The 20,372-nt window shown below is 35.9% G+C and overlaps 1 protein-coding gene across 3 annotated transcripts in view; it reads left to right on the top strand.

Moving 5' to 3' along the window:
- Nucleotides 1-7,332: 7,332 nt before the first annotated feature.
- Nucleotides 7,333-20,372, top strand: part of CFAP69 (cilia and flagella associated protein 69) — a 53,903-nt gene continuing 40,863 nt past the window's right edge. The window contains exons 1-12 of one of the 3 annotated variants that reach the window (XM_018075620.2): nt 7,333-7,401; nt 7,723-7,785; nt 9,139-9,204; nt 10,239-10,348; nt 12,248-12,324; nt 13,722-13,820; nt 15,639-15,788; nt 15,913-16,090; nt 16,846-16,966; nt 19,434-19,482; nt 19,567-19,688; nt 20,156-20,372. In XM_018075620.2, coding sequence (XP_017931109.2) covers nt 10,293-10,348; nt 12,248-12,324; nt 13,722-13,820; nt 15,639-15,788; nt 15,913-16,090; nt 16,846-16,966; nt 19,434-19,482; nt 19,567-19,688; nt 20,156-20,372 — 1,069 coding nt within the window. In that variant the 5' untranslated portion in view covers nt 7,333-7,401; nt 7,723-7,785; nt 9,139-9,204; nt 10,239-10,292. Of the gene's footprint in view, nt 7,402-7,722; nt 7,786-9,138; nt 9,205-10,238; nt 10,349-12,247; nt 12,325-13,721; nt 13,821-15,638; nt 15,789-15,912; nt 16,091-16,845; nt 16,967-19,433; nt 19,483-19,566; nt 19,689-20,155 lie in introns of those variants that run through there. The other 2 variants (XM_018075619.2, XM_018075618.2) reach the window with 2 other exon arrangements.

Genomic DNA, 20,372 nt, shown 5'->3' with positions numbered 1-20,372 from the left:
AAAATTATTTTATCTCTAAAACTTGGCATTTGCATTTCCTGATGGATTCTAAATAGCATTCACAATTATTTATTACTACTGCTGTCAGTAGTAATTACTCTTCTCTAACAAAATAGCCAAACTCAACTCATACCTTCAGGCTACTCCTGCTTAATTGGCAAAACTTTTATTTCAGTGGATCAGAATGTGTATTTAGTCCTAATTTTCTTTACTTGTATGAAAGTCTATTTTCCTTATCTATATTTGCACTGTTTAGGATCTCTGATTTTCTTAGATGAGCCTTCATTTATTATTTATTACTTTGGAAGAATTTGTCATAATCAATATCATACATCAGAAATATACAGTACTTAAGCTTGAATTTATTCTTAAACATCACTAGTCCTGTAATCTCATTATCTCTGCCTGTAGAGAAACCAACAGCTCCACAGAAAAAGAATATTCTAGAATCAAACTCTGCCCCCAGTTACACCAACCTAAAGCTAAAGAGTTCATGTCAGTTGTTCTTAATTTCATTTCAAATTCAAAATATTGGCAACAATTGTATTTTCATTCTAGTGTCCCAGTTACCCCAAGTTGCACATCAAGCCTGTGTATATTCTGTATACTTGCTGCAAATCGAGAGACAGTGGAATATTCTTTCATTTTAAGCATGTTCAAATCTAGAGATGAAAACTAAAATATTTGCATTCTTTTTTTCCAGAATTAAAGCATTTGTACATGTCTTTAAACAGGTTTTGTATCAAATGAGAGGTCAGTAAATTCTTTTTGAAAATGGAGGTTTGTGAAGACATTTTTTTGGGGAAAAAAAAATCCACTATATGTTTCATGTGTCAACAGAAATTTAATACCTTTTTCAATTCACAGATTTTCAATTTCAAATAGTTGGAAAGCTCAGATTTATCCTCCTTTATAAGCTTTGAGGATGGAATCAATTGGAAGGAAAAAAAATAATTTTATTTCACCATTTTTTGAAAGTAAATGATAATAACAGATATAATTGGTCAGGCTAAGGTCTTTGAGACTTGTCTCCAATAGCTGACAAGTAACAGATGTTTCCAAAAAGAAAGCATATGTCCAGTGACTTTTTTTCCTGGGATAACCTCTCAGCCTCTTTAGGAGTTATTTGAGACAGGTGCTGCCTCTGGATCACTGTATTTCATAGGTATGTCCTCCAAAAATTTATCAAACCTTTTAAGAAATTTTAAAGTTTCCCATTTTTTCACAGAAAAATAAAGAAAAAGAAAAAAAAAAGTTCAGTAAAACTATCAAATAAATAAAGAATGTTTGCATTCTTTATTTTTTCCAAAACCAAATCAGTTTGTTTCAGAGTACTTATTTTATAGTTTCTCCTCCAATATGCAGCTATTTCAGTGATACTTTAGTGATACACAAGTACAATACTATTTTATCAAACATTCTAGACATTAAGTGAAAAACCTGTCACTGCTAGAGACCCTAAACCAGTACAAATGAGATTTTCACATAAAAATTAAGAACAAGTGACAATTGCAATTTCTAACTTACTTTGTCTGTAAATACATTCCAGTACCAAAAGCTGTCTATTTCTTGAAAGGCTTGCAGGATTGAAGTTCCTGGACTGTTTCCTACTCCATTATTGCAGAGCGGAACCACAAAAAGTTGAGGCATTGTGCTTCAATCCTTTAAATAAAGTTTATTTAAAAAGTCTTAGAGTACACAAAGTCTTGGAGAATTTTAATGGGATAAATACCGTGCTACATTCTACCCCAGTCCTGTGCATGAAACCTGATTAAAATCACTAGAATGGGATGGTATAACTGACAGCAGAATTTTGTACCTCTGAACAGATTTAGGGAAGAAACTGTTACCATTAACAATCTAACTACATTTCAAAATTAAATATGCTGCTCTTCTTTTATAGCAATTTTACACTTCTGTGGAATGTGTAGTAGTCATGTTCCCTACACTTATCTAATTATTTTGGTGCAATAGTGATAATGTTGTAGAACTAAGATACTGTTCTAAATGAAAATTACTGTCAAAGTCCATATATATATTGTACTGTAACACAACCACTGACAGTATATACAGAAATGTATTGGCCCTCTTTCCTATGCAAAAAGTTATTTCCTTATTAAATTTCTTTAAGAATGTTTAAACTGTTAAATTTTAAACTGCCAAAGGTGTCTGGAGAGAATAATGATGTGTCATTCCTTTTTTCAAACTGTGTGTAGAAAATTAAAAATGTGTTTTAATTTTATATGTTACTTGAAAGGTTGAAATATTGAAGTATTAATAAATAGATAATATTTTTAGATCAAATATATGAAGACATTTTGTGAAATATTTGTGCTACAAAAAATATATATGATTTCCTGTTAGGTCATGTATTTACTTCTAACTGGAATAACATGTTGACTTGTGATTTAATATTTTGTAATGTTCTTTAAGGACCAATTCACTTTAACAAGACACTGTTAAGTCTGAAGGTAAAATGATGCTCACGTATTTATCACACATTGTATCATGCTTATGTTTAGTCACAAAAGGGATCTTTATTCATGTGACCAAACATATTGATCTCTATAGAAGAACTTACCTTAGGACTTCTCACTGGAAAAAGACCTGAGACTAATAGTTTAGTTTTGATTGCCTAAATATAAACAACTAAATTAATGTAGACATCCTAGTTACTTAGGAGAATAAATACCTATTTTGAGGAATAGCCAGCTAGAAAAATATTTTTGTGTAGCTTTATATAAATTGCTTAGCTGCCTAATGAAAATAAGCAATGAAATAGCTTTATTTCTATTCATTACTGTACATTTAAAAACGTAGTGCTTAATATGTGGTACAAAACTGTACACATCATGTTGTAAAATGTATTTAGCAACAGGTTGTTTTCTATGGATATTAAGGTATTCTTTGTTAACATTGTCTAAAGTAGACATGTGTCCTTAATTTTATCTTACAATTCTGTTAACTGTGGCAACTATGTACAAGTTAATTAAGTACCCATGTTCCTGAATTATTTAGAGATTAATTATTTGGTAATTGTTTTGCAAGTTCTCTCAATTGTGGTAATGGTTACTGTGAATTGGTGCCACATTTAACTTTTTGTTCCAACATTGTGAATTATATGATGTGCGAACATGAGAAAGTACATTCATATTTTTATTTGGCATTAATTGCCTATAAAAGAGCGTGCCTGTATGTTTGTGTCTATATGGTATTAGCTGCCCAACTAGCACTAAAGGAAATTATTGATTACTATAAGGTAATAAGTTCCCAAGTGGCTATAAATTTCACAGGTATGAATATAGTTAGGAAGCAGCTTTCTTCTCAAAGTTAGATATATCAGGTGCATAAAAATTAGATAGATTTTTTTCGGTATAATATTTTCATATATGCAGTGGTAATGGATGCACATGCATAACTTCTCTCAGACAGTGCATCTCCTAATACACAAGGTTTTGATTTCTTGGCTGTTCATCCTGTAGTATCTTCTGTTAATATAATGAGTAATGTTGCAGTACTGATATTGAATCGTTATATGATACTGCTTTAATTAATTAGGTTACAGCCTTTAAAATAAGTGACACATTGAACTGACTTGAACAATGATCTCTATCATTATATATTTTTTCTCATGCCTTGCTGACAGTGTCTTTCAGTGAGCATAATATGTCTCCCATGTGTAATATTCTCTTTGTAGTTGTGTTTGTCAGACTGTTTGTGCTGTCTCTCTGAACAGGGCTATTATAAATTATTAGTAATGCTCTTATCTATTTTCCACAGACTGTGTTTTACACAAAAATCAATAAAAATCAATGTAAGGTATTTTGCTTTTTCTTCTGTGCTTATGCAAAATAATTTTTAGCTTGTGTTTCTTTCTAATACATGGGTGCTCTGATAAACATTTTCTTTGAGAGATAAAACTTGAATGTGAGTTCATAAAAATACTCTAAGGGGCAATTTATTTCTTTTTCAATAACTGGATAACAGATTTTTCACACAGACACACTGGATAGCTATATTCCATATCCTGCTGTAAGATATGCTCCATACTTTCAGAACACACAAGTGAACACTACAGTACTATCAGGATATATTCAGTCCACTTTTCATTCAACAAACAAAAAGTTTGGCCATGGTGAGACTGCTGGGTTGAAGTGAGTTTGCCAGGTGTCTGGTTGTGTGTATGAGAAAGCAATACTCTTTAAACGAGACAAACAGGTGAAGCACTTTGCAGTCCTTCATATGGAAATACATAACTTTTTTTCCAAAGAGACATATGCCACCATAAAAGGAAAGAGGAAAACAATACATGAGAGGTAAAATCCTGCTCAGCTATAGATCAGCAGCGTAAACTGTTCTGAGTTCAGAGAAGTAAAGATGCATGAGTTAGTGGAGCTAGCAGCATTTGCATTGCTTTCACATTAGGTTACATAGCCTTCCCAGATTCCCAAATGGAATGTAGGTATTTTTAAAATTCAAAATATTTAATGTGTTTGTGCATCTCTCTATCTCAGTGCTTGTTCTACTGAATGTTGATACTACACCAGCAGCTGGGGCCCCAAACTTACACCTTTGTCCAGCCGTACCTTGTACAAGAGCCTGAGTTGTCTCCTGTGACTTAGTGGGTTTCCTTACAATAATAACAATCAGTGTGAGAGTTCCCCTCAAATCCATACCACCCAGTGACCTGGGTGACCTGAACACTGTACTTTAATAGTATAAGCAGGTAAATTCAGATGTTGGAAGCTCTGTTGACTTTACAGGTTAAGGGTGCGTCTACTGCCAGCCACCTTGCAGGTCTTTCCTTTTTTTTCTGTGAACATCAAACACAGGAGGTCTGGCAGAACTGACCAAAAAAAAAAAAAAAAAGAAGAAGAAGAGGGAAGTCAAGGAGTCAACAGACTAATTCTTAAAAAGACTCTGATTTGTGTACTATAAAGACCTCAGTGTCATATTTGGTAAACAGTACAGGTGGCTTTGGGCAGTCTACAGGTTCAATATAGCCAGGGAAAGGATATCACTTGACTAGAGCTGAAGACCCCCAATGCAGCACATGAAAGGTGTATCCTGTGTTGAGTAATAGTCCTTCAAAAGCTTGCAACATGATTTCTTAAGACAGCAAACTCAGAGGGGTAGAGGAAATAATTCATTCAGCAAAGTCAGCAGGAGATAAATGGCAGGCCTAGATTTGGAATTTTGATCTTCTAACACACAGCCGTGTCCTACACACAGTCCTGTGGTTTTTTTGGGATTTAAGTTTGCCTCAAGAACAAAGTCTGCTGAACTGTGTCTTCACACCAAAATAGTTTGTCCTCAATCAAAACAAAAATCCTCTCTACATAAATATTTTTTAAACATATTTCTTAACATTTGTAAGTCTTAAAATTCAAAACTCTCAGAAGTAAGGCTTTGGTGTCTCAAATATTATCTATTACCAATGGAAGAGGTAGATGTGATAAAAACACAATATAAGCCTAATTGGGACAGAAAACTGTTAAGTAAATATTTTCACAGTTGATTGCAGGCTTTTGAGGATGGGACATTTGCCATTTGCCAAGGGCAGCAGAATCCCTGTAGTCAAACTTGCACATGTAGCTTTCATCCTAAGTTTTAAAAGCTTAATTTTGAATAAGGTGCACAGTGAGCAAATGGAGCTTTGCAATATGATCTTTGGAACAGTGAACCAACAAATGGCACGTGACCTAAGCTTATAATTTACAGACTAAGTTGCCCAATTTATGTATGTTCTCTATACATTTGTCATTCAAAACACAAGCAACAAAATTTCAAATCACTTAATGAAAATAAATGGTAGTGCTACAATGAAAATAAATGGTAGTGCTTCTTTTTTTTTAATAAACTTAAAAACTTCAGCTTATACAACTTCAGTTACTATCTAGGCACCAAGCAAAAAAAAAAACAAACTTATTCCGATTTGTTCATTGTTAACTGCCTGCAGACATATAAGCATTGTCAGTACAATTAATCTCAGATGCTTAATAGAGAATCTTGTTCCATCCAGCGTAAGCCCAGATAAAAAACAGAACGTTCGCAGAAACAAATGTTTAATTAGAACATGGAAGGGCCAGTAAAATGGTTAGAGTAATGGAGAGATGTGTGTACATGGATGGATGAAAAGTGTCAGACACCAGCTCCAAGACTGGCAGCTGCATTATCACATCAGGCGAAGGCACTACATAATGACCAGCAGGTCCTATCTTTGTATGACCTGTGTTCCTATGATCACAACTTGGGATGTTCTGCACCTCAAAGGGGCCATAGCATTTTCTAAATTAGAATCCTATATATGCTAGGCTATATTTTTGCTGTCATTTTGGAGTTGAATTTCTACTAAATACAGAGAGTGGATGGATATTTGTGTGTATATACAAATACAAAATATGTGGTATTGTGTATTTTCCCTTTGATGGAAAGAGAGCTCTATGATGCATGTGAGTATTAAACATGATATGCATCACTTCTGAAGAAGGCAGGTATGAAATGGGAGAGGTGTAGAATGCAAGCTGGAAAGAATGAAAATAAGAACTGTGTTGGTTACAGTCAGAGCCATAAAGGTTTCTTCCTTGTTTCTGTTATCAATCCTTTTCCTATAAAAGCTGTCTGGAGATTCAAACATCCATATTAGCATTTAATAAATTTATTCACATATTCAAATGTTTCTTTGGAATCAGAGTAGTTAATTATTTGTTAATGGAACCTGAGGTTGGTAGCAACAGTGCCTGCAGTGGAAGACTTGGGGTATGTGCATATCCAAAGTTACTTATGTGCAACTTGTCCAAAGTGTATCCAAATCCTATTAAGGGAAAGTAAAGTGAGGAGCCCAAGAGGTGTGTCATCTACGAATCCCGGCTGCCAACTAAGCTTCCCACACCTGCTCACTGTGGAACATAGTCATATCTCCATGTGCTTCTGTCCCAGCCTTTATTCCTTTTTTTGTATTGGTCTATGCAGAGAAAAGGTTCCTTTCCTCCTCTTCCCCGCAGCCAGGCTACCCCAGGCAGGACTGTCCCGTCTGGGGTTTATCTAAGTGGTCTCCCCTGGTAGTTTTTTTCACGATTAGACGTTACTGATCGACCAGGCTCTCCCTCCAAACTCCGTTCCAGTGGGGGCCCAGCTCCCGACGCCGCGGCGGGGCGGGGCGGTCCCAGGGCCCGGCGGTCCCAGGGCCCGGCATTGCGGCCCCGCCGGGCCGGGCCGCGGCTGCGTGAGGAGGGCGCCCCGCTGCCATGGCAACGGCGGGCCGCGCTGGCGCCGCGGCCGGGCGCACCATGTCCTCCCTGCCCCGGGTCGAACCCCCCGCCGGGCGGCCCCTCGCTCCCCGGGCCCGGCTCCCCGCGCAGCGGCGGGGAGCGGTGCAGGAAAGCCTCGGACACCGCCCAGGTGAGCTCTCCCTTGGGCAGGGTCACCTCCGGCCAGGAGCCCCTGCCCTGCCCTGCCGTGCCGTACCATGCCGTGCCCTGCCCTTCCTTGCCTTGCCTTGCCTTGCCTTGCCTTGCCTTGGCCAGGCCACTTCGTCGGGCTGAGAACAAGCCCTGGTCTGTGCTCCGCACAGAGCCTCGATTTACCTATCCCTGGAGAAATTCATGTCGGTTCAACGCGGCTCTTTCACGATTTAAGGTTTAAGCACCTTTAAACATAAATCTCAAAAAAAAAAAAAAAACCAAGCAAAGAAACAAACAGTTTAAAGTGTGACTTTTTCAGGATACACAGTTAAGATCAGTGGATTTGGATCACGTCATCAAACTACTCGAAGGTTCGGACTCTGTAAGTAACCCCGATAGCTCGTTATCCCACTTACACAGGTAGTAATGGGGCATAGACAAATGTTTTATAACAGTTGCTTTGGTACCTGCACTAAATAAATCCAGATGAGTTTATTATATGCAGCACAGGTGGCTGAAGCTACAGAGCACAAAGCTGAGTATTTGTTCTGGTATTTGAACACTTCTAAAGATGGTCATTGTAATAGAAAATAGTATCAGTTCTGTTTTTATATTAAAACATACACATATATATAGGGAGAGGTAAAATCCAGCATGGCTTCGCACAGGCACTTAAAAAAAAATACAAAAGCATGTGCATTTGAAAACTAGACATGCAAAATTTCTAGCTCATCTGAGTTTAGAGTACTGGAACCTACAACTGAGAAACAGAAATACATACAACTTTATAGAAAGTATGTAAAGAATTTATGTAATTTCCCAAGTTAACTGCAAACAATTCTCCAGGGAGATGATGACGGAGAAATATACCAAGTTCACTTTTGAAGAAAAAATATGACTGCTTAGGCACGCAGGAAAGCAGCATCTCATGGGCTTCCACAGACTATTTTTGGTCTCCACAAGATGTTTTGGCAGATTCAATTCACTAAACCATCAGTTAATTTTGATCCAAAATACAGATAATCTATATTCTTAAAACAAGAATTCGATTAAACCTAGCACATTTTAAGTTAATGCCCCAAAGATAAGTAGTTCAGGTATCTCCCCTCCCTTTTTTTGATGCAGAGCTGATAGAATAAACTTACTGACTGAAGAAAAACGTGCTGGGTGATACTGTTTACTGCTTCTATAGAGAGCATAAGATATATGATAATATGTCGAAAGGATTCTGAGCTTGTAGATTCCTGAAACAATTTCCTGGCCTGCCTCAAATTGCAGGCACTCAGAAGCACTGGAATGAACACTGCACATCCCTGACACACCCTGACATATCCTCACTTCAGTTGTTTTCAGCTTTGAATTTGAATGCTGTTTCCTAGTGGCACAGAGCATTCTAAACCACTTAGATCTACATGTGTACACGTTTCTGTCATGTGTGACATGGGTTTGGTTTTCTCAGTTGCTTTCCACAGAATCCCAAAGAATTTAAGAGAAAGAACCTACACATTTGAACAAGAGTTTTAAAAAGCCTCTTCAGTTACAAGAGAACAGATTTCATACTTAGAAATGAAACTTGATCAAGGAGTTAATTCTGCTGCAAAGTACTTTCAGAATTTCATTGTGTCTTGTGATTTTTTAATTTGGTTTCCACTTTCATTTAAAGGGGATAAACATAATCATTTAATGTTCCGAGGCAAACTGCAATTAAAACCTGCTTTTCATTCTTTTACTTAAGAAAGATTTGGAAAAAGAGCAGCTGAAAACTCTCAAGAAGGTAGTCAAGCATTTTGAAAACGGGATTGTATCCTTTTTGCCACTGTAGAATTCTGAAGTCATGGTGTTTTTTATATGGTAATACTCTGACTTCTCTGCGAAGCATGGAGACCAGGGATGGTTCACATACATCCTTGTCATTGGCCTCCTTGTGCACACTCAGCCAGGGTTGGTAGATTGGCAAGATTCTTGGATATTAGATTCATGTACCACAAAATTCAATAGAGGGATCTCACCTGTACAGTGGTGGAAAATGTCCAAAATGTAATTTGTGTACTTTCCAGTCAGAATAGACAAGCACAATAATTATCACTATTTAAGAAGCAGCAAATAAAATAGCAGTGGCTTCCAGTAAGGAGGCATTTTAAAAAAATTGAAGTCAAACTAATTTATCTGAAACTATTTTCATGGTTACAGTACAAATGGAGTAATCAGAAGTACTAGGAAGGGTGTGGGCATATGGAAAAATGTGATTAATTTCATACAGTTCAGCTAATTGCACAATGATTTGAGCTCTCACATTACTTCAAAATTGAGCTATGGCAAAGTACTTACAGGAAGTTTCTGTGAGTCAGTGGATTGGTAGTATTTTCTCAGTCTCAGTTATTTGTTCAGTTTTGATTTTGTGCCTCTACCCTAAAATAGATAGTATGTTTTTGGGTCCAGATTTTCAAACTTCACTTAATCACTTGGGACTAGAGTAGAAAACAATTTAAATACCACAAGGCTGTCTAAGAATTTAGACAGGTAAATCTGACACCGGGATGTAAAAACTTTTCATCCTTCAGTTTTAGAAATTTAGTGCTGAACTTCTGGTGAGTTCAGCTAAGACACCTAAATCATATCTGCAGAAGTTATGCTTCTGTAAAAGTAGGGCTGCTTCGAAATGCCTCAGTATTGACTCACATGCTTCTTTTAGACATCTAACTTTGAAAGCATTGGTCTTGTTTTTTCTTGGTCATGTCATTGAAGCATACATTCAACATTGAATACAATTTTCAGCTTTTTCTTCTGATGCATAGCAGTACAGACTATCTGATTTCCTTAACTTCACATTAAAAGCCCCTTAAGGATTTAGAACAAGTCATCAAAATTCTTAACCTGTGTTCAGAAAAAATGAAGCAACGAGAAACTTTCTCTGAGCCTTTATGTGAACTTATTAAATTATTTGGGTAAGTACTTCCACTCCTCTTTTAGAGATTTAAACACTGCTTATTAACATGTTTATACATTTTCTAAGGCAAGTGACGTATCCATACAGAATCTATCTACGAACACCTGTATCTGCAAGGTATCCTTTATATCACCTTTCCTTGTTATGAACTATGTTTTCCATGTGTCAAATTTCTCTTTGACGTGAAGGAGGGATCCAGTTTAGCAGTTCAGTATCTGTGGAGCTAGGTATTACATCATTCAAAACTTACTGAATGTGTCTTATTGCCTAAGTCATTCTGGGACTGCTGACCTCAGAAGATTCACCATCCAAGTAGTGCTGAGGTAAGTTTTGCTGTTTCAGACAAGTTCCCTAAGTGAGTTTATAATCTAGGGTGACACAAAGACACTTTAGTACTTGAAGGTAAGCTTTACCAAATTACAAACCATATTGCAGAAGAGAACAAACCACAGTAATTGGAGGATGTAGGATTTATATTTACTTTAAAAATGTGTTGCATGAAATTTTGGGCATCTTCATTGTCATACTGTACCTTAAATAATCCGTAGAATAGAATTTAGGTGTTACGCACAATTGTCAGTAGTTTTCTCCTCAATAATTCAGTAAAATTACTTACAGTATGTTTGTAACTACAGTTACTTCTGTATTTAATTACAAATGAAGAGAAAAAGGATTAAAAAAACCTGTCAGATAGAAAATTAGTGACATGGTAAAACAGATATTCAAATACATGGCTTCCTCTCGGCTGTTAGGTTTAATAAACATAGAACTTATCAACTGAATCTTTTAGTTCCCTAGAGCACCATCAGTTGTACTGCTTTGCTTTGCTGCCACACAGTGGAGAATGAGAAGGTACATCACAGTTTCATTTTCTTTGGCATTTGGTAGAAGCATGACAAAACTGAGAATGAGTGTATGAAGTCAATAAAATGTAGCTGTGAGACTTTTCGTCTGTTAGAGCAGTTCAGCAATAGTTGTGGGTTTTGCAATGAATATATTTTGGAAAATTGCACCCTTGGGTTTTGATTTAATTTCTGTATTATGGAAATTCCACCACAATTCACTGCTACTTCATATGACAGAGAAGTCTATAACTAGAGGCAGAGACTGTTTTTCACAGTTTAATTTCAGATACATGAACTCCTGTAGTAAAATATTCCACTCTTTCATAACTGCTTCTCTTTACCAGTCTTCTTCCCACTTTTTTTCCAATGTCTGTTTTTCCCTCCCCCACCTTCCCCTACATTTCTTCCATTATTTGCTCTCTCCTTTATTTTTCTTTGGCAGTGTTTACAGAGGTAAACGTACCGGAAAGCTGCTTCCACAGTGTGCGGTGCAGAGACCTCAGCATAATATTGTAATGTTTACTGTTAGATAGTTTTTAGCAATTACATGTTTATATCATATCTGAGTATTTTAAAAATGCCATTGAATATTTCTTAGTATCCTGTTTTTTAAAAATAAATTTGTTGTTGGGCTATTTGGAGTCAGCTTGTTGGTTTTACTTTTATCCATTTCAACAGGTCTTGCCCAGAGATGTGATCCAGTTTTTTTCCACCTCTGCATGTGTCAGTATATAACCTAGCTCTGCAATAGCCTGATAGTGCCTAGCTTCCAGGATTTATCTTCCACATTTAAATGACATTTGTTTATTCAGCATTTCTTGTTTCATTATCTATGCATTGTGAAAATATTACCTATGGACGTGTAGCGCTAATGTCCAACATGTAATTGCCAGATTATGAACCTGGAACTTTCAGTGAAGAATCAGCATTGCAAAGAATGTGTTCATTGTCCTTATTTGCAAAAATTATCAAGGAAGAAGAAAAAAGCTGTTGAGCTTTTCCTGTGACTTGATTAAAACATAGTTTTAATATTTTTAAATTCCATTTTGCAGGTTACCGTTTCAAAAAAAGAAATCATCTGATGAAGTAAACTATTCCACTAAAGTTTCAAAATGCATTGCACAACTGGGTGAGTGGAACCTGATATGCCACAATAAAATCAACTGTATTATTAGCATGATTTTAATTTCTTGTTACCTTCTTAGTAAATGTAGGTAATTTCTTTTAATTATTCATTCAGTCCTCCCTGCTTTTTAGTATTAGAAACCATTCTCACTTTGCTGTGCAGCTAACGTGAAGATTAGCTAGCAGAATTACCTATTTGCCACTGTTAAAAGCTAAGTGAGATAAGTTTATCAGTACAGATGAAGAACTAAACCTGAATATAGCCTCTTTCATTTCATTTTGATCTGAGAAATTCGTGTGTTCCTATAAACACTGAAACCTGGGATAAGAGGAACATGTGTCCTTCCTGCTTCTTTGAAACCAAATGGAAGACACAAGTGAGAAACAGTAATTTCTGACTCCGAGCTCAAGCCTTCAAAACCCAAAAGCCTGAGACCTATCACCTACAAAGGCAAAATGCAAGGCAGTTTAATGCCATGCCTTACTAGGAGTAGTAGTTTCTGGCTTCAGCCTCCTGCTGCATATGAGCCATGAGCGTCTATGTTTCAGAAATATGTTTTAAGAGTGCTGTTGAGGAAAAGGTGTCAAAATCATATTTTAATGTCACTGGACCTCTTAATACCAAAATATCTTTTTACGACCCTTTTACATCTTTTTGCATGTCACATTTCTGATTTTCAACAAAAAATACTGTAAGCACTGTAGGTCAGAAAGGATTCAGAATAGAGTGATATATCAGCTCACTTAATAGTAAGATTTAAATGGTAGAAAGGTAGCACAATCAGCCTGTCACTCATGGAAAAAAGAATTATCTTTCCAATGGGTAAAAAAATACTTTTAGAAGTTTTTATTTTCACAGATCCAGGTAGACAGAAGAACGACCACCTGGTTTCAGGTAGTTACAGGTTCTCTTCAGAGTTACATGTCCAAAAAACCACTAAAATCTGAAAGGTGGTTTATATTGTCCATACTAGGCACTGGTAGCTGTCAATGAAATTATCTTGTGGGAAAAGATCTCTTTCTGTGCTCCCTTGATTTCATAACTGCTAGGAGCAGAGTTTCTGACATGGCAGTGATGACAACAGCTTAGTGTGGTAGCTTTCTTTAGAATTCCACAATTTCTGGAATACCATCCAGTCTCTTATAAGAGTCTGTAGCCGTAAAGCAGAGAAGATAACTTTGTTATTAAACTTATGCTACTCTTCCAAGACCCCTTTGTCCTCTTCAGTGTGGGAGTCTCTGTCCCTTCAATATTTTATAATCAAAATTTGCATTAAATTACAAATTTGTAAGGGGTATGACCAAAGGAAATAATAAGTGCTGTAAAGAGAAGTGTTAAAAATACTTTCTAAAAAAATTATAATGTTTGTAAATTACTTTTTTTTTTCCTGTTTCTGACAGGTTATTTGATGAGAGTGCCAAGCTCCCAAGTTAGGATACAAATTTGTAAGTGTGTTATTAACTTTTATAAAATGGAGCTACCAGGAAAACTACTTTCAGGTAAAGCACAGTATTTTTATTTTTTTATGATCCCAACTACTTTGAAATGCCTATTTTAATAAGCTGTGGATTAATTTTTCTTTATAAATACAGTTACTTTATCTCATATATTAAATATATGACATTGGCAAATGTGTAATTAACATGTTTTTATAGAAATGTATGCTCAAAATCTGAAATTAGTTCACCAATGTATAAGGAACTATTTGTTACATTTATGGAATTCAATAGCATCCAGAAAACGTGAAGTGCTCACAAGTTCTCTGAAATGTGGATAATAGGGGAATAAAGCAAAGTTAGTTAGGATCAGAACTGTAAGAAGGGAATGTAGTTTTCAACTTTGTATATGTAGCCTGGAGAGAAGCAGCTCTGGTTTCACCTGTGTTTGTTTGTGAGGGATAGATCTGAGCCCATCTAAATTCTGTTGAGTTCATATCATATAGACACATTTGAGCATAGGCTTTGAATAATTTCTGTGACTTGTCTGTGCAGAAAGAAGCTACAGAGAGCTCAGGCGTGATCCTCTGGTATCATGGATAGGCATGCAAACTGTCACCAGAATCCACTCGTATTTATTCCTTTGACCCGTATGATGGTGCCAGGGGCTGTTATCAGGCAAAGCCAGTCATGGATCCCCTCCCACAGGATGATGTGCCCTGAGACAGCACTAGATTTATAGGCAGCCAAGCCTCAGGTGAACATTGTCACAGTGTGGATCCAGAGCGCAGGTCGGGGAGCAGGCTTGATGTCAGTGTGCTCCTCTGCTGTGTTCCTGCAGCATGGCACTAGTTCCTGGGCTCCCTTGGTAGTTTTCATTTATTTTAGGAGGCCTAAGCAAGCTTCAACTGGTACAGCCCTCACAAGATTCTAGAAATATGAAAGCATTCCAATCTGGTTTTACCTTTTAAACAAGACTCAAATTTTGCAAGCAGCTCTGTGTACATTTAGTTCTGTATCTGTAAATAATTCCATTAGGATAAGTGAATGTTAAATATTGAGAGATTTTATTCTTCTTCTTCAGATTTAGAAAATCAGATATGTTGTCACGAAATGAAGAATGTGTTTCAGTCTGATTTTTTTAAGTCAAATTTTTTATCTCTAAGTATATATGTAACTCTTGCCAAGTTTAATCTTGCAGAGTTCTCATATCTATAAAGTAATATCAACTTGGAACCTATCAGAGTTTATGCTTAGTTAAAACTCATTTCACTGTGTGTATTATCTGTATTTATCAATCCTATATTTCATGATGTTTGACATATATATATATTTATACTGTTTAAGATAAACTTTACTTTCATGAGTTACTATGTAAAAATAAATATATTTTCTCGATGCTTCCCCTCTCCCCATAATTCAGTAATGAAATACAGATTTGCATATGCATGGCCAAAAGTAAAACCAGAACACATTAGAAAGTCAAGCTTATAAATCAAAGATTGGATGTTTTAAGTAATATGATGATAGAAGGCATTAAGTCTGTAGTGAACAGGCTACAGAAGAGAACTAGGCTGTGCACCAACAACTTATTGCATGACTGAAGAAAGTTTTTCACCTCTCTCTAAACCTACTTTTGCTTTCATTCTGTAAATTCTAAGAAGCAATTAATTTGTTTGTATAGCATTTAAATCTGCTTGAGGGTGTCTGTTGGATGTGCTTTAGGCACTACTCAGATGTAAGAAAAGCGGGTCTTATTGTGTATTTTTTTTAAAGTGCTTTAAGACTAAGGAAATATGATACAGGAAGAATATTTTATGAAAATATTTATGAAAATTCTGAGTATTTATTGCATCAAAACTAAAGCTATTGTATGTGCAGGTTACCAGCCAACAAATGCAAGTTATAAAATCCAGATGGCTGAATTAGGAGGATTAGCAGAAACTCTTGTTTTGTCACTAACATTAGTTGAAAATCAACTTACTGAGAAGTTATGGGTACTTAAAGCTCTCCAGCATCTCTCCAGCTCTGGTTAGTACGAACTGTTCTTTCATCAATCTCATTACTGCTGTTCTTAGACCATTTGTTCTCTGAACATACCTAAAACAATTATTGACCTACAGGGAATTAATTATTCAGATTTTCATAATTTCAGGAGCAAATTGCAGACTAATGATGAAGGCCCAAGCAGCCAGCAGGCTCTGTTTGTATCTAAATTGTGCTGATCCCTCAGGACAGCTGGTGTTCCGCTCCTCACATATCCTATGGAACCTGCTAGAAAACGCCTCAAAAGAAGAAGTTGTTAATCAGCTCAGTAGCTTGGAATGTGTTCAGTAAGTACAGGGAAGCATTTTATGAATTAGTATTGTAATTTTGGAGACATCTAAAGCATTGCTGTTATGTAGCATTTTGCTTGAAATTAATTGAGAGAAAATGCAAATGGGGAATGGAGGTCTCTCATTACATCCTCATTAAGTTTTCAGTATTGTCACACACAGTTGTGACTGTTACAGGGCAAGAACAAGGTGTTCTGCTGCATACTGCAGGAGGAATAGCCCTATCTAGTGCTTTGTATGATGAAAAAGTTCATTGCAGCATTTTCAAGCTTGCGTGTTAGTCTCAGCAGGCCAGTATTCCTTCACCGCTGAAGTGCTTATGTTATAAAATTAGTAGGCAATTCTGTGCTATGATATACAAGGCTTATTTCTAGATCTTCTGCTGGAGTAAATAACAGGTTCTTCCTTACTGAGTTACAGTGTTTTAACTGCTTAAGTTTAGACCATTTCTTGTCAATAATCATTGAACAACATCCAGTTCCATGCTTGAGTAAATATTAGGTCTTTCTGTTAATTATTATAACACAAACAGTGGAAGGTGTAATTTGTAATACATGCACCTTGCATGTATACTTAAGTTGGATGTCTAGTGGTACACTAAGAATCCATTTTATAATAAAGCTCTATGTTATTTCTCTTCCAGTTAAACCCTAAGGCTTTTTATCTGTGCACAATGAGAATTCATATCTGTAGAGCTGTCTAACATTAGAATGTGAAAGGAAAAGGTGAAATGCATTTAATTTTCTTTAAAGTGCTTTGAAAGAAGTATTTGTAGACGCCCTGCATGGTTTCCGGCACTGTGATCGTCAGCTACGGAATGACCTCTTGGTGATTGCCACATTACTAGCTGAAAACCCTGCAGTACCTATGATTGTAAGTATTTATAGTTATATTCCAGAGACTGTCCTTTGTTATTATATTGCGCAGTAATTTTCCCCACTAGGGTTTTAATATTTATTCTAATGTGTCTCCAGTGCTTTCTTTTTTCTTGGATTTGCTGAGCAAGAAAGCATTCTTAATGAAAAAAAGGCAATTGTCTTTACCTCAAAGAGACTTCAGATCTGGAGGTCAATAGCCAATAGTGCTGGCATCAGCCTTATTAGATACTTAGGAAATTACACTAATGCTATTTATGTGCAAAAGTTAATCTTAACTCTTGTATTCTTGTGCAGATTCTTGGATGTGCCATTCTGTTACAATGAGTTTTTGCACTAAATCTCATTTGTTGTTTGAAGATATAGGAGTACAGTCTACATTCAGATGGCCCAAATTCAATCTGTGCCTCATAACCAGCAACAAGAAGGGTTGTCCAAAATCAGCTCAGAAGCTCTAAGTAAGATGCTGAGAAAATAATTACTTAGGTCCAGTTAATAAGAGGCACATAAATTCTTTTTAAGACTAGATCACATAATGCACTATCATGACTTGCCTGAAATATGGATGACTCTTTCTTCTGTAATATTTCAGAATTTTTATGAGAAACCTGAAGAGAAGTTAACTTTTTATAGATGTTAATACTCCTTTCCTTTCTTGTTTTACAGTTGAGATTTAGAACTTCAAATTAAGTTGTGGCATATGAACTGAATAATTAAGCAATCAGATTCCTGTAGATCTATTGGCTGTTCAGGAATGTGTTGCTTTCTACTTGAGTAGAAGTTTTCCAATTGGCTGCATTACTAAAGAGATTTCATAATCTGTAATGCAAATTACAGATTTTTCATTCAAGCTTTCCATTTAGTGCTAACTAGTATGAAATGTCTGTTATACTACTGCAGCAACATATTTGATGTATAAAACATTCAAATTGTTTATTGGGCTTTAGAAATAGGGCAGTTTTTTCCTATAAGATAAGTAAAGAGGACGCATATTTTTAATTCCTTATACTGAAATGAACAAAAATTGTTTCTATGCAAAGAAAATATTAAAAAAAATTAAATTCTGTACTTTCAGCCTTCCTAGAGATTTTAAAAGGTATAAATATTGGAAAAGCATTAACATTACCATTTAATCCTGCTTTATAGATAATACCAGAGGAATTTGCTTCAAAATGCTCCCTTCTTTTCTTAATATACCATCCAAGCAACTTCAGAAATGTCAATCTTGTATTTTACATAATTCAGAAATCGGCACAGAAACCTGAGCCTTTGAAAAGTAGTTTTCTCACCACAAGCAGACTGGAATATATATGTAAAGTAAAGCTCATAAGGATATTATCTCTGTGTTAGAACAAAATTGTCTATTTGCTAATTGCTTACTGGTTTCCGTCAGAATTTAGTACTGCTTTAATCAGTAAGGAGAAAACATCAGTAAATTTTAATATTGCTTTTTATTTAATCACTTTGCAATGTCTTTGTACAGAGAATTTATACCATAGAGACAAAAGCTAACAGGTGATATAGTTGTATACTTCAATATTTTCTTTAAAATTACTTTTGCAACATTTTTCTGATTGTTAAAATCATTTGGGTGGATGCTAACTTCCAGAGCTAGGTTGAACAAACTTGAGCCCAGCTTTCTCTGGATGCATCTAAAAAGCTGCTATGAAACTAGAACTGCTTGATTCTCTTGGGATGTCTCCACAGTCTTTTGTGAGCTCTGCTCCTGTTGGAACTGGTGGAAAGCTCAGTGGCGGCTTTGCCACAGTACTGAAGCCAAGCTAATGTGTTATGTTGCTCAAGAAGAGCAATGTCCTGGTTTCTAATGGTTTCTAATCACCTCAGAAACAAAGCTCTTTTGCCTCTAGTGTTCTGCATAGGCACCTTTTAGCCTTGGTCTTATCCATACTTTTATTACACATTACTGTCCTTCTGTTAGCTCTCTAAGAGCTACAAATTACAAGAGTTTATTTTCTGAACTTTTAATATGTGGTATTTGTAAATGCATGCTGCCCATACATGCGGTTTTCATATGTTTACTTGTAAATGCACTGAAGTTGAAGTGTATTAATATGCACAACTGAAGACACAGAATTATATGTACTGATGACTCTGATGTAAAAACATGCACAAACGCATTTTAAAACCCACAATTCTAAGAGTACTGAGAATTGGGTTTTCTTGTGTGGTAGATTATAGCAGCGCATACATGTGTTTGGGAATTCCCCATAGAAGTTCAGACTTGTACTGAATGAAACATGGATTTAACTAATTGTACCCTTAGGGCTGTCATTGTTATTGTAAACTGTCCAAATGGCTGATCTCTTCTTTGATAAAAGTCTGTTTATTCTGCCATAGGATACATTAAGCTCCATATTCTGAGGAAACAAATCAAAACTAAAATAAATTATAGGTCTTCATTTTGCTGCAATTTAATTAATGTATGTTTTTCGAATGTCTATTAGGAAAGTGGATTTACAAAGCTCTTAATAGTACTTGCAACATTTAATGAAGGTAAGAGATTTCATACTACATAATTACATTATTTTTGCTTTTGATGATGATTTTTTTGTAACTCATTTACAATTTACTTCATAGTGAAAATTCCCAGTCCCTTGGTAGAAGGTCTTAAACTTACCTACTCTTATGAGGACTTTGAGATGAAGAAGTTACTATTTAACATAATAGGAGTCTTATCTAAAAATCCATCTGCTGCACAGGTGAGTTGTAACAGAACAGAAGATACATTATGTGGGAAAAAAAAGACAAGGGAATCACATGAATATTACTTAGCTGTCCATCTGGCATAGTTTAGTACACTGAAATCAGCTGTTCTCAAAATCAAGAATTCTTACATAGCTTAGGCCAAATCCTGCTGTTTAAAGCAGCATACAATTTCTATTTTAGAAAAGTTAGAAACTTAGACCATGCTAGGAAAATTGCAGACAACTGATTGCAAAGTATTATTAAAATACACGTGAAGAACATAATAAAGTTTAAGAAACCACAACCTGTGGGAAAGCTGCAGAATGTAAAGAACACTTGCAGTGTTCGTGACATGCTTTCTCAATAAAAAAGTAATTTTCTTAGTGTAGGACAGATAAAGTTGACTCATTGCTTTAGATTTTTCTTATTTGCTTGTGAAACCTGCAAGATGTCTCTCTTTCTGTTTGTCTCAACTCTGCAGCTCCTCAGTGAAAATGATGTGATGCCAGCTTTGCTTTATTATGTAAAACCAAATCAAAAGCCTGGATTTTATGACTGGTCTGCTGCCCAATATGAAGAATTACAGCTTCATGCAATTGCTGTTTTAGCTGCAGTGGCTCCTGTGTTAATAGATAAATATTTGTCCTGCCAAGCGAATACTCTTCTCCTTGTGTTTCTAGAATGGTGTATAGGCCAAG

The sequence above is a fragment of the Manacus vitellinus genome, unplaced genomic scaffold (genome assembly GCF_001715985.3).
Source record: "Manacus vitellinus isolate BGI_N305 unplaced genomic scaffold, ASM171598v3 scaffold_3_pilon, whole genome shotgun sequence".
NCBI lineage: Eukaryota > Metazoa > Chordata > Aves > Passeriformes > Pipridae > Manacus > Manacus vitellinus.
The sequence above is the reverse complement of the archived record's forward strand: the minus strand, read 5'-3'. Positions and strand labels throughout refer to the sequence as shown.